Genomic DNA, 14,889 nt, shown 5'->3' with positions numbered 1-14,889 from the left:
GTTTCAAGAATTAACGCAGTCATTTACTGAATATTCTTTGTAAAAAAATTAATTTTAAATTAATTATTTATAGGAGATAAGTATTATGATCAGTAAATATACAGATATGCATTACTGACCACCTCCGAACACAAGGACGGCTAAAAATAGCTACAGGCGGTCACAGTCAAGGTCACTTTCCCTGGTAGGACTTTGTGAGTGGTTTACCATGTTTCCATCACCACTCTTGACACGCAATATTTAAGAGGTAAGAATTTTATACTTGGTGATTAAGACGACCCCCTAACTTTGGGCAGATTTTTTTAATGTTCAAATTCCGTCTTATAAGCCGAGATATACGGTATTCATTTATGTAAGCCTTTTCTAGGAATACAGTTTCCGGCAAAAACAAGACCAATCTGTATATGAAAACAACTTTCCAATTTTATTAGCAAGGGAATAATAATTAACATCATGTGGATATTTTGTTTATTATGTCAACATACAATATAAACAAAATTACAGGAGCAAGCAAAAATTATGAAAAATGTATTACATGGAATGGCATGGAATTGTTACCTTCATTGTTAACGTCATATGCCATTTTGATCATCCGTGGGCCCATTTGAATAAAAAGGGTGGGCCTGGTCAAATTATATTGGCAAGTAGGTATTTATCTTTCATTCACTCACACATGTGATTCTATCAATAACTTCTCAGTTTTTGTGATGTAGGAATTTCGTCCTTGGACACGATTCACTGTGTTTCTACCCCCAACCTCAAGTCTAGCACTATGATGAATTACTGGAGCAGTAATATTTTGCCTGTTAATAGTGTAAATGGTAATAACATAGTAAAACAAGTTTCATGTACCTCATACTTAGTGTTGTTTACCTAGTTACTACTGCATCACACACCTGCCACTTCACAAACATTCTCGATTCTTAATAGCCCCGTGCCAACTTGTGGTAAGGATACGTATTTATTTCCTGTTTATATCATGCATGGCCAGTTTGTTGAACTAGAATTGTTTTTTAATTTGCTTTTTAAATGTTCCTGAGTATACCCAAGTGGGGGGAGGGTGGGGGGATATGCTGACTATAGCCCAAAGCCCAGAGTTAAATTATTGCATTCCCACCCCCCCCCCTTTAATTTTTTTTTCATTTTGTTGCTGTAAAATTAAATGGTAGTGCAGTGAACTGGTGAGTGACAAATCATAAATCATTTGTACTGTACTACTGTACATTTGAATATGGAAATAAATACTGGAAAAAAAGTGCAGTACACATCTTTTAAAAGATTTTTTGCTTTACTCTGAAATCCATTTAACAATATTTGTTTTCAAATATTATACCAAAATTCTGGTAATAGGGCTATCCACCTTAGGTATATGAAACCATTCTGAGGCACCAGAAAAAGAACATTATTCACCTTGAAGCATGTCACACCAGGACAATTTATCAGTGAAATAAGGAACTCAGAGTGACAGTGATACATGATAGAAATTTGAGCTAGCCAGTACTGAAATTTGGGCTAGACATTATTGGCAATGAACATCCCATGATGGTTATGTCTACTAGGATGCCACTTAGAGAAAAATTTTACTTGGCAATGAGAAAGTTATTGCACAAATTACTTGCTCATTTATATTATACAGTACAGGAACAGAAAAAAAATTTGTTTTGTTTTTTACAGAGATTAGCTCACCCAGACACAGGTCACTGGCCCACATGGTGAGATCTGTCTTGTACAAATCAATCTGTTTCTGGTCACTGGAGAATCTTGAAGAAATATTCAACCTGAAAAAAAATAAAATGTTCATACAGTTATTTACCCCATCTACAAAATCCCAATACCTGCAATTATATAAATATATAGTTACCAAGATTAAAACAATATATATTAATCATATACCTGTAACAGTATAAACATAAACAAGTGCAACCCATCTGGAGAAATGAGGTGGAGACCTCTGATGGCTGTGGCCAGCAATATGGAGTCTCATTATAATACTTACACATATAAGTATATGGTGCTCTTTCTTCCCACCCAATATGGGAGAAGGAGAGGATTGATAGACAGCTCTGACAAACTAAGAGTATTTATTGAAAAAAAAAAAAAAAATTATTAATAATTTATCAGTGAATAATACAGGTTTACTTGCCTGGCTAATACAGCAGTGGATGGATAATACCATCACCAAGCACCTTCCAATACTTCCATCAACCAATTGGGCGGAGTTCAAGGGCAGCTCAGACAGCCAGTTTCCACCATCCCATCCTTCCCCCAGACACTCCCCAAACCCTCTTCCCTTGCCCTCTTCCAACCCCTCCAGGTTGCTTGGGTGGAGGTGGGACGAGGGGCTCAAAGCTCCTACCTTCGTTCTCTCTCCTTTCTTCCACCTACTGTATATCTCGGCTTATAAGACGGAATTTGAACCATAAAAAAATCAGCCCAAAGTTAGGGGGTCGTCTTAAGCACCAGATATAAAATTCTTACCTCTTAAATATAGCGGTTTAGCGTGTCAAGAGTGGTGATGGGAACATGGTAAACCACTCACAAGGTCCTACCACTAATTATTTTATACTGAAACTTACGTTTGGGACGCTGGATTAAAATGAAGATTACTGGTATACTAAAATAATAAAAATGTATTATAAACCTGTCTAACATACCGTAAAAGAACAATATACCCCGGTAATAAACACAGCTGCTATCATCACCCCCAATGCCAGTGACAAGAAAGGGAAAGTGACCTTGACTGTGACCGCCTATAGCTATTTTTAGCTGTCCTTGTGTTCGGAGGTGGTCAGTAATGCATATCTGTATATTTACTGATCATAATACTTATCTCCTATAAATAATTCATTTAAAATTTATTTTTTTACAAAGAATATTCAGTAAATTGCGTTAATTCTTTAAACTACCGACAGTGGTAAATTTAGGATATAAATTATGAACAGAAGTCACGTCATGGATTCGGAGTTTGGTCCTTAATGATCACCATAAATGTCTGGTCAACTTCACCTACCAGGTATAATGGTAGCCTCCCTTTTTTGCAAAACAAGTATATAATTAAAGAAAATACTTGCAGTGTGTTTAATATATTACAGTATATTATAAATAAATAAATAAATAAATAAATAAATAAACAAATAAATCGGCAAATCTATATCAAGTAAATGGAAATATTTTACTCACACCGACATTAGTTCCAGTTTAATAACTGATGCTTAAGTGAGTCACTAGTGTACACCAGCCGGTAAAATTTGATGCCAATACTTTAAGTGAATTGGCCTTATTTTAAATAACCAACCATGAATAAATGCAAAAAGGAAAAAAGATCAAAGGTGAGAAACATTATATTGTATGGATGTTGTGTTGTCAAAGGACGAGAAACAATTGAAACTCTGCAATTGTGTGTAAATGAGGCAGAAAGATAGATCAGCAACCTAAGACTTGGTCACAATTTTTCTGATGCCATATGGAAGTAGGATCTACCATTAGACAATACTGTACATTATGCTTCCAATATCTTCCCAGGCGGTAGTATCTCCCTGTTTGGTAGCTGCCTAAAATTTTAAGTAATATTACTTTGATACAACATGATAAATTACACAAACAATGAAAATAAACAAAGAAAAGTTATTTACCAAGACCTTCTCTCTGAGAACAGAGGGATGGAGGGGAGATAAGACGGCTATTTATAGCCGTCTTTGTGTAAGAAGTCTTGTGTAGGAAGTCGACCACACTATAAATAATTCATTTAAAATTTATATTTTTTACATAGAATATTCAGTACATGACTGCGATTTTAAAATATTGTATATATATATATATATATATATATATATATATATATATATATATATATATATATATATATATATATATATATATATATATATATATATATATATATATATATATATATATATATATATTTGTGTAGTAAATGTATGTAGTAAGTATGTACAGTAATCTTTTTCACTTAAATCCTAATGAAACACTATTGAATTAAAATACTGTAGCTGGTGTAAACAGTCGGAACAGTCCCACCACCGATTGTCTCTCGTGAAGCAAGCTTATAAATTAAAGAAAATACTTGCAGTGTGTTTAATATATTACAGTATGTTATAAATAAATAAATAAACAAATAAATCGGTAAATCCATTTCAAGTAAATGAAACAATTGTATTCGACACCGACATTAGTTCCAGTTAAATAACAGACGTTTAAGTGAGTCACTAGTGTTTACACTACACCAACTTGTAACATTTGATGCCATTACTTGAAGTGAATTGGCCTTATTTTAAAAAACCAAGGATGTGTAAACAGCACTGGTCAATGAGATGGTTGGTAAAGGACTACTGGGTCAGTAAGCTCCCAATGGTTAAGTGTCACATTTGGGGTACCAGTCTTATACAGCGAATAGGGCTCAAAAGCTACTTTTTAAATGGACATTTTTGGTGTCGTCTTATACGCCCCGTCGCCTTGTAGGCCGAGATATACGGTATTCATTCTTCTTGTGTTTTACTTCCCCCTCTCCTGGCTAGAAGAGTTTGCTATAACAAAAAATTAATTTTTATTCCCCAATTTTACTTAATACAGGTTGACAATCCCTTATCCGAAATCCTTGGGACCAGATGCATTTCGGTTTTTTGAATTTTTCGGATTTCAGAATTTTTACAGGGATCAGCCCACCCGGGCACAGCAGGTCACTGACTCACATTGGGGCCTGGGGGCTAAAATATAATAATAATAATAATAATAATAATAATAATAATAATAATAATAATAATAATAATAATAATAATAATAATAATAATATTTCATAGGTCTAGGTCATGTTTCTCACTTTTGATCTTTTTTTCATTCTTGTATTTCTTTATTATTGTTATTATTTCATTATTACAGTATTTTTGTTTTTATGATTATTATTATTGTTATCATTCTTATTTTATTTTTGTGTATTTTTTATTAAAATTTTTATTTACTATGAATAATTATTATTATTACTGTATTATCATTGTTATTATTATTACCTGTATTATTATAATTATTATTACTATTACATTTTCACCCCCCAGGCCCCGATGTGGGTCAGTGACATGTGCCCGGGTGGGTTAATACCCCAAAAAAAAATTGCTCCACAAAAAAAATTTCGGTTTTCAGAGCTTTTCGGATAAAGGGTTGTCAACCTGTACAATAAAACAAAAATTCACAATAACGAGAATTTTCAGATAAAAAATTCATATTTTTTTTAAAATAGCAAATAGCAATACTGTACAGTACAGTGGTCCCTCGGTTAACGAACACAATTTGTTCCACAGAGTCGTTCGTTAATTGAAAATCTCGTTAACCGAATCCATTGTTTCAATGGGGTTCCAGCTCACAGAAAAGTACATACAAAGTAAAAAAAAAAAAAAATGCAATAAAGTACACTTACTTTGAGGTGTGTACGTAGAAGGTTCCTGGTTGATGATAATGAAGGGAATTAGAAGTGGGGGTGGAGAAGGGAGAAGAGAAGGGAGTGAGGATGGAGGGGAAATCACCTTTCTGGGGACCCATGCTTGATGCAGTAATTTCACAAATAAAATTTTAAGTTCACCAGGTGTAATTCATGATTATTTTATTTAAATCAACACTGCACTGCACTATATATTTTCAAAATGTTAACTAAATTTCAAAATGACCAATAATTTCAATGTAAAAATGCAAAAATATTCAAGACGCCAACAAAATGGATGTTCACTCCACTGTAAACAAAGCCCAAAAGACGCCTGGTGGGAAAGTCAAGCGGCTGATGGGCGCACAAAAAACTAGTTCCCTGTACTGCATATATTATCAATATGTTAACTTAATTTTAAAATGACTATAAAAAATGCAAAAATATTAAAGAGCACAACTTTCTTGATATTTGCTCCACTGAAAACAAATGTAAACATAGAACAGATTACTGAATTGGCAGACTAGCCCATCAGCTGATCAGCTGATGCTCACAACAAAACGTGTTTGTAGTAAGGATTTCGTTAATAGAAGTTTTGTTCGTTAACCGAATTGAAGATCCTCATGGAAGGTAATTCGTTAACCGAAATTTCGTTAATCGAACCGTTCGTTAACCGAGGAACCACTATACCATATTTTATGGCATATAAGACACACTTTTTTGTTTGAAAAATTGCTAAAAGTAGCACATGCTTTCAGAGAGCAGCTCAAACAACCCAACAGCAAACAATGCAAATCCCAGTGACGAATGGGATACTCTCAACACTGTTATGACAAAAACCTGCAGAGAGACCCTTGGCCAGATTAAAAGAATACACCAGGACTGGTTTGATGAAAATGACACGGCAATCAAAGTACTCATCGATTTGCTCTTACTGACTGGCAAACAAACCCTCAATCTCGAACCAAAGCGGCTGCCCAGCAGGAACTTCGCAATCTAAAGTATGACTGGCTTAAAAATAAAACATGTGAAATACAAAAAATTGCAGATCAGCACAAGATGAATGAATTTATCAATTCCATTAAAACATTTTATGGGCCAATCACTCGTGGCGCAGCCACCCTCCGCTCATCTGACGGTAACTTCATAATTTATTATTATTATTATTACAGTCGGCCCTTAACATACGCGGATTTAGCATACACGGATTTGCAAATACGCGGATTGCCCCGCCAGAGGAATATTCTGTACATTGAAGTAATTGAAGTACATTCAAATCGCACGCCATTCAACCCGCGCGCGGCACCGAACACAGGACACAGCCCGCTCCCGCAGCTTCACACACACACGCATAGCTCTCCCTCACTTAGTCAGTCTCGCTGTAACCACGCTTGTGTTGACATCAGCATTGTAGTTGCAAAAATATTACATTTCCGTGAATGTATTATATCAAGCACAGTATGAAGAGAATATCACTAGTATAACAGTATTTTAATCGAAAACTATTAAAAAAACGAGTAACATATCTTGATCATCGGAAGGTTAGGTAAAGTCTTTTGTTTTCATGTAGTTTATCCTAATTTACATTGAAATACATTACATTTCAGCAAAACTACTATTTATTTCTGAGAATATGGAAATGTAATATTTTTGCTGAAATGACGTACGTATTACAGTGGAAAGTGACGAAAGCAATGACTTTCGCTTTCTTTCGTTCAAAAGATGTTACCGTAATCGCTTTTCGAATGGTTTTCAGTTAAAAAACTTTTGTATTACAATAATATTCTATCCTAATTCACTTGTGATGCAACAGTTTTTTTAACTGAAAATCATTCGAAAAGTGATTACGGTAACATCTTTTGAACAAAAGAAAGCAAGTAATTGTTTTCATCACGATTTTATCCCACTTTCCACTGGAATACGTACGTCATTTCAGCAAAAATATTACATTTCCGTGAATGCATTATATCAAGCACAGTATGAATAGAATACCATTGTAATATAACAGTATTTTAACCGAAAACTATTATAAAAACGAGTAACATCTCTTGAACATCGGAAGGTTAGGTAAAGTCTTTTGTTTTCGTCATGTATTTTACCCTACAGTGAGTTCTGCTATAACGCGTGTTTTGATAACGCGAATTTGGTCTAACGCGATTTATGAATTAGGAACGATATTTGTATAACGCGAACGCTTGCTTGCTATAACGCGATTTTGCTTACTATTTCTCCAATTTTGTGGTACAGTGGGGTATCCTATAATGAATCTAATTGGTTCTAGAACCTTGTTCGTTATAGCATTCGTTCGTTATAGGATTAATCCGTTCCAGGCCCCCAAATACAACCACTTAACACTGAAAAATATAATATAAAATTGTAAAAATTGTAAAAAAGTGCATAAATATGCATCTAAACACCTGAAATAAAGAATATCATTAATATTTGTAATAAAAAACAATAAGAAAAAAAAAATTTCAATAATGTTCGTTGTAGGAGTTTCGTTCGTTATAGCATTCTCAATTTTATAGGTAAAACCGTTCGTTATAGGAATATTCGTAGTAGGATCCGTTCGTTATAGCATACCCCACTGTATTAACTGTGAATATAGTAAAGAAGAATATCAACAAGAAGCGTTCTGGTGATAGAATTCCCGGTGATGATCGTAAAAGAAAGGATATAACACTTGAAGAGAACCTCGATTTTATCAACCTCAAAATCACCCTTCTCCCCCATCAAGTTACATTCATATTTTTTCAAGGTAAAATGTTACATTTACTGTATGATTTCATTATTAGATATGAATGTAACATTTATTTAGACTGTGCTATCCTTTGTGTTAGGCTAACTACTAAATTTTTTCGATTTCGAGTAATCTGCACCTAACCCTATTTTCTCCATAAGCCCTGTTATTTCTATTACGCGATTTTCTATAACACGATATTTTACAAGAACACAATTATCGCGTTATAGCAGAACTACCTGTATTTTACATTGAAATACATCACGTTTCAGCAAAACTACTACTGTATTTATTTCTGAGAATATATTCATTTGGGCACAGTTTAGGTAAAATATACATGTGATGTAACATTTTTTTAACTGAAAATGATTCGAAAAACACGTACCCTCTAGCCCTGTTCAAAGAGAAGACTGGGAGGAGCTGTTTGGTGTTGAAGACGATGACAAGGAAAATGATTTTGATGGATTTTAATGAAAATATTCAGAAATATGGTACAGGTAGTTCTGCTATAACGCGATAATTGAGTTCTTGTAAAATATCGTGTTATAGAAAATCGCGTAATAGAAATAACAGGGCTTATGGAGAAAATAGGGTTAGGTGCAGATTACTCGAAATCGAAAAAATTTAGTAGTTAGCCTAACACAAAGGATAGCACAGTCTAAATAAATGTTACATTCATATCTAATAATGAAATCATACAGTAAATGTAACACTTTACTTGATGGGGCAGAAGGGTGATTTTGAGGTTGATAAAATCGAGCTTCTCTTCAAGTGTTATATCCTTTCTTTTACGATCATCACCGGGAATTCTATCACCAGAACGCTTCTTGTTGATATTCGTCTTTACTATATTCACAGTTAATACCACAAAATTGGAGAAATAGTAAGCAAAAATCGCGTTATAGCAAACAAGCGTTCGCGTTATACAAATATCGTTCCTAATTCATAAATCGCGTTAGAGCAAATTCGCGTTATCAAAACACGCGTTATAGCAGAACTCACTGTATCGTAGAATTTATTCAAGTGAATTAGGATAGAATATTATTGTAATACAACAGTAGTGACGATGTGGAGGCGGCGGAGGGATAGAGCGGGGAGGAGGCGGAGGGATAGATCGGGGAGGAGGAGTAGGGATAGAGCGGGGAGGAGGTGACTGGCTGGAGGAGGGACGAGTGGAGATGCCAGCCAGTACATTACGGGTGTATTAATTGTTTTTATAGCTATTTTTGCATTTTAATATTAAATACTTTACATTACGTTTCAACAAAACTACCATTTATTTCTGAAAACATGGAAATGTAATACTTTTGCTGAAATGATGTACGTATTACAGTGGAAAGTGGGATAAAATTGTGACGAAAGCAATGACTTTCTCTTTCTTTCGTTCAAAAGATGTTACCGTAATCGCTTTTCAAATGGTTTTCAGTTGTGGGATTATAAGGCTAATGATAGGATAGAATATTATTGTAATACAGTACGAGTACAACAGTTTTTTAACTGAAAACCATTTGAAAAGCGATTACGGTAAAATCTTTTGAACAAGGAAAGAAAGCGAAAGTCATTGTTTTCGTCATGATTTTATCCCACTTTCCGCTGTATTATGTACGTCATTCCAGCAGAAATATTACATTTCCATATTTATTTCCGAGAATATATTCATTTAGTCACAGTTAAGGTAAAATATACTTGTGATGTCATATTTTAATGAAAATACGGTATCGTAGTTTTCTTTTGTATCAAATTTAATTAACAAAGATTGATGTTTCAAATGTAATGAACAAAAATTTATGTACAGTATCTATAAATACACTTTAATAAATGAATACTTTATGTTTTACATCGTCCTGTGCTACCATACCATGGATTTGGCTACTTTGGGCTTGCTATGATGATGCAAGAGATCTGCCCTAGCAACTGTACCAACACTCAAAGCTGGTGGTGCATTGGTGCATCGTTTCCATTGTTTACTGGTAGTTAGTGGTAAATATTTTTCAACCTAACGAAACTATTACCCGTTTAGAGATCGACCCCCAATTTTTTGCCAAAAAATTTGGTCTTAAAAATTCGAACTACACACAGGTATATACGGTAAATAAGGACATGGGGTGGCCAGGTTTTTGGGGAAGGGCCAGGTTTGGGTGGGGGGCAGAAAAGTACACGGATTTTTGACATTCACGGGTATCTCTGTTACGTAACCCCCGCTATGTTAAGGGCCAACTGTATTATTTTTTACGAATTAGCCCACCCAGGCACAGGTCACTGACCCACATCAGGGCCTGGGGGATAATAATAAATAATAAATAATAAATAATAATAATAATAATAATAATAATAATAATAATAATAATAATAATAATAATAATAATAAACCATAAAGAAATACAAAAATGAAAAAAAGACCAAAAGTGAGAAACAATATATGTATGCTGCATTGTCAATAGTAAGTGAAACAATTGAGACCCTGCAATTGTGTGTAAATGAGGCAGAAAGTCAGAACAACAACCTGAGACTTGGTCACAATTTTTGTGATGCCATGTGGCAGCAGGGTCTACCATTAGACAACACATTATGCTTCCAATATCTTCCCAGGCGGTAGTACCTCCCTGTTTGGTAGCTGCCTAATACAGTGGTCCCACGGTTAACGAACGGTTCGGTTAACAAAGTTTCGATTAACGAATTATCTTCCATATGAATCTTCAATTCGGTTAACGAACAAAAATTCGATTAACGAAATCCTTACGAAAACATATCAACATGCTTTGGCTTGCGCATCGGCTGGTAAGCTAGTCCACCAATACAGTAATCGGTTCTAGGCTTACATTCGTTTCCATTCGAGTAAATAACAAGAAGGTTGTGCTCTTTAATATTTTTTTCAAGTTTTATATTAAAATTATTAGTCATTTTAACATTCATTTAACGTAATTAATATTACAGTAGTACCCCGATTTACGCGGTCAATTGAACCCACAGGGTACCGCGTAAAGTGAAATCAGCGTAAAGTGAACAACAGAACATATGGGATTAATTCAAATAGAGACTGGCCCGACCCCCAAACTCCACTTTTTGACGACACACAACTATGTTGTAGTAAAAATATTATCTTAACTTTATGATGGTATGCACGCACAATTAATATACAAGAGGTCAGGTTAGGAAAAATAAAGGTTAAGTTAGGAAAAATAAAGGTTAGGTTAGGAAAACTAAAGGTTGGGTGTAACACTTACGTTAGTAGAAGAGATGGGTTGGCATACGGGGATGGAGGCTGGTTCCGAGGCAGAGGGCAGATTACTGGCCCTCAGGTGAATCACCATCACTATCAGTTATAGTTGTCAGGGCTTCCCTGACAAATCCCTCAAAGTCACTTTCACTGTCACTATCACTGGCTGGCTGTGGTGGGTTGCGGGCGAAGAACTCGGTAATGCTTTTTTGACGGCTAGTGTTGATGTTGTCTTGATACACCTTGATGTACGGTTCCATAGCCTGCACCAGCCGGGTATGGAAGACTTCATAGCGGTCATCGTCATGGTCGTTGGAAAGGAAGAGCTTCAATTTCTCTGCACATTCGATGGCACCCTTAATATTACTATGCGTTAACTTGTGTTCTTCTCAGATTGACGCACCATCTTCCTCTTCAGTGACGTGATCATCTTCCAACATCTTGTCGGCAGTCATTTCAGGATCTCTGATCACCTCCAGGATGTCTTCATTGGTGGTCTCGGAGAAGCCTTCAGCTGTAATACTGTGCGCAGCTTCTCTTGCAAGGTCCAATGCCACTGTCACAGACTGAACCTCACCAGTCACAGGTTGACTCCGCCTCTCACCTGGTATGCCATGCAACACATGCCTCCATGCGTGACGAATCGTAGCTATAGACAGCTGATCCCATGCCTCCACCAAGAAGTCTACAGCTTGTTTGACGTTAAATTTCTTCCAAAACTGTTTGACGAGAACTTCTTGAGTCACCACCTCTTGTTCCTTGTCCTCGTCGCTTTTACTCTAGCTGTCGGTGTCACCCAGCTTACACAACTCATCCTTGGTGTTGGTACAGTCGTTCAGGAGCTTGAATTTCTTTGCCGAGTATGCAGCTTTAACATTGCAGATCAACTCCTGGTCCATGGGCTGGATTAATGACGTAGTGTTGGGAGGAAGCAAGAACACTTTTACGTTGGGGTGACGATCCATAAGTAGGGGCGAGTGTCCTGGTGCGTTGTCAAGGAGCAACAAAATCTTGAATGGAATATTTTTTTGCTCGCAGAATTTCTTCACGTCGGGAATGAAACAGTCATCAAACCAGAAGAGTGACAGAGCAGAGAACATCCACGCCTTGCGTGCGGTCAGCCAGTGGACATTAATCTTGCTCATGTCCACGTTCTTGTAGGCGTGCGGCTTGCGGGCTGTGTGAATCACCGATAACTTTGGTTTACAGGTACCGGAGGCAGTGGTGGTAAAGAGGACGGTGATGCGCTCCTTCTGCAACTTCCGACCCCGAACCTTGCTGGCAGACTGGACAACAAAGGTCTTGGTAGGCAGCTTTTTCCAAAAAAGGCCGGATTCGTCCATGTTGAACACCTGGTCGTCAGTGAACTGCCCTTCCTCCATAACCTCACGTAAGAACGGAGGAAAATCTCTAGCAGCCACACGGTCAGCATTCGCTTCTTCACCACCAATGTTGATGTTGGTGATATTGTTCCTCCTCTTAAACCTATGCAGCCAACCAGAGGAAGCATTGAAGGGTTTGGGCTCTGCAATTCCCATCTTACGTGACACTGCTGCATACAGTTCATGTGCGTACTCTTGAACAGATCGCGTGTCCACTGCCATGTTGCGTCGTGCCTGACGAATCAAATAACTCACCAGCAAATTTTCCACCTTTAGCAGCACCTTGTTCTGGCAATACTTGATCATTGAGGCACCTGCAGACTTTGTGATTCTCATGTGCTCTTTGATCTTGGCTGCAGCCTTCTTAATAGTACAAATCGTAATTCGTTCACTCCATGCTGGCGCGCGAGATCAGCTTGACGTGTTCCTTTCTCCAAATCTTGAATTATCTGGTATTTCACTTCGTAGCTTAGGGAACGGCGTATCTTCTTTGGCTTAGGGCGGCTGGGTCCAGGTAAGGAAAGGTTTATCTCTGGTGGCGGTGGTCCGGCGGAAGCCATTTCACAGAACAATGGATGCACGTATACACGGTGTGGCCTGGAGGGATGAAACTGCTGCGGTTAGGTCAAGCGTTGTCTTTCCTCCCTCCCTCCCGCGGGTGGACACGTCATATTACTTTAAACCAATTACAGCTAGCAGCGGAGGGAGGTAGGGATGCATGGCCAATCACAGTCTGATACGTCATATGACGTCACTGATAACGCAACAGAGACATGCACTGCGCAACCTTACCGAGCGGCTTGCAGAGGCGGAGGCGGGAGCAGGCGGGAGGAGCGAATCTAAAAATAGCGTCGAGCCAGACACTCTGCGCATATATGGGTAGATGAACCGCGGAAAGTGAAAGTTCGGTTCTGGCGAGGCACCGCGTAAATGAGAAAACGCGGAAAATGAAACCGCGTAAAGCGGGGTAATACTGTATATGCAGTACAGGGAACTAGTTTTTGGTGCGCCCAGCAGCCACTTCACTCACCCACCAAGGCGTCTGTTTAACTCTCTGTACAGTGGAGGAAACATCTTGCTTGTGGGTCTCTTGAATACTGAGTATTTTTACGTTTTCACAGTACAGTACAATTATTGGTCATTCTGTAATTTATTTAACATATTGATAATATATAGTGCATTGCAGTGCTGATTTAAATAAAATAGTCTTTTTAATTACAGCTAGTGAATTTAAAATTTTAGTGGAAAAATTACTGTATTGAATCCAGCAAGGGTTCAAAGAAATCTAGAAAGGCAATTTCAATTCAAGTGAAACAGGAAATCATTAAGAAACATGAAGAAGGCATTAGAAAAATATGTACTAAATAAAGAATATGGCATGTTGGCATCAACTGTGTTGACAATTCTTGCACAGAAAGAAAAATTTAAGAAAGTGAGAGATAAATCTACCAGTGTGTTTAAAGGTAGATCATTAATTGCAGAAACAGAGAGGTTACTTCTTATTTGGATTAAAGAAAAACAAAAGAAAGGAGATTCAATTTCTGCTGAATATATTTGTGAAAGAGCCAGGGAAATATACGAACATTTGAAGGAAGAACAACCTAGTTCTTCTGAAACTGACTTTGAAGAGTTTAGGGCCAGCAAGGGCTGGTTCGATAAATTTAAGAAAAGAAGTGACTTTTTAGTGTAGTTAGGCATGGTGAAGCTGCTAGTGCAGATAAAGAAGGAGCAGCAAAATTTGCGGTGGAGTTCAAGGAACTGATGGATGAAGAAAATTATCTTCCACAGCAAGTGTTCAATGTGGATGAAACCGGGCTGTTCTGGAAGAAAATGCCCAAAAGGACATTCATCACCAGAGATGAAGCTTCTTTACCGGGGCATAAACCCATGAAGGACCGTCTCACTCTATTGCTTGGCACCAATGTTTCAGGGGATTTCCGACTGAAGCCTATGCTTGTCTACCACTCTGAGAACCCCAGGGTGTTCAAGCAACAAAAGGTGGTAAGAGGAGAACTTGGAGTTTATTGGAAGTCCAACCGTAAGGCATGGGTAACGAGACAGCTCTTTAATGAATGGGTAGTTGAGGTGTTTTGCCCTTCTGTGAAGAGCAGCCTAACCACCA

At 37.1% G+C, this 14,889-nt stretch overlaps 1 protein-coding gene across 4 annotated transcripts in view; it reads right to left on the bottom strand.

Moving 5' to 3' along the window:
- Positions 1 to 454: 454 nt before the first annotated feature.
- Positions 455 to 14,889, bottom strand: part of LOC121869302 (nucleoside diphosphate kinase 7-like) — a 203,835-nt gene continuing 189,400 nt past the window's right edge. For all 4 annotated transcript variants that reach the window (XM_042370549.1, XM_042370550.1, XM_042370551.1 and 1 more), the window contains one exon: positions 455 to 1,778. In XM_042370549.1, the coding sequence (XP_042226483.1) occupies positions 1,749 to 1,778 (30 nt within the window). In that variant the 3' untranslated portion in view covers positions 455 to 1,748. The remainder of the gene's footprint in view (positions 1,779 to 14,889) is intronic.

This window comes from Homarus americanus, unplaced genomic scaffold (genome assembly GCF_018991925.1).
Source record: "Homarus americanus isolate GMGI-L3 unplaced genomic scaffold, GMGI_Hamer_2.0 scaffold36734, whole genome shotgun sequence".
NCBI classification, from domain to species: domain Eukaryota; kingdom Metazoa; phylum Arthropoda; class Malacostraca; order Decapoda; family Nephropidae; genus Homarus; species Homarus americanus.
Note: the sequence above shows the minus strand (reverse complement) of the source record. Positions and strands in the feature narration are given on the sequence as shown.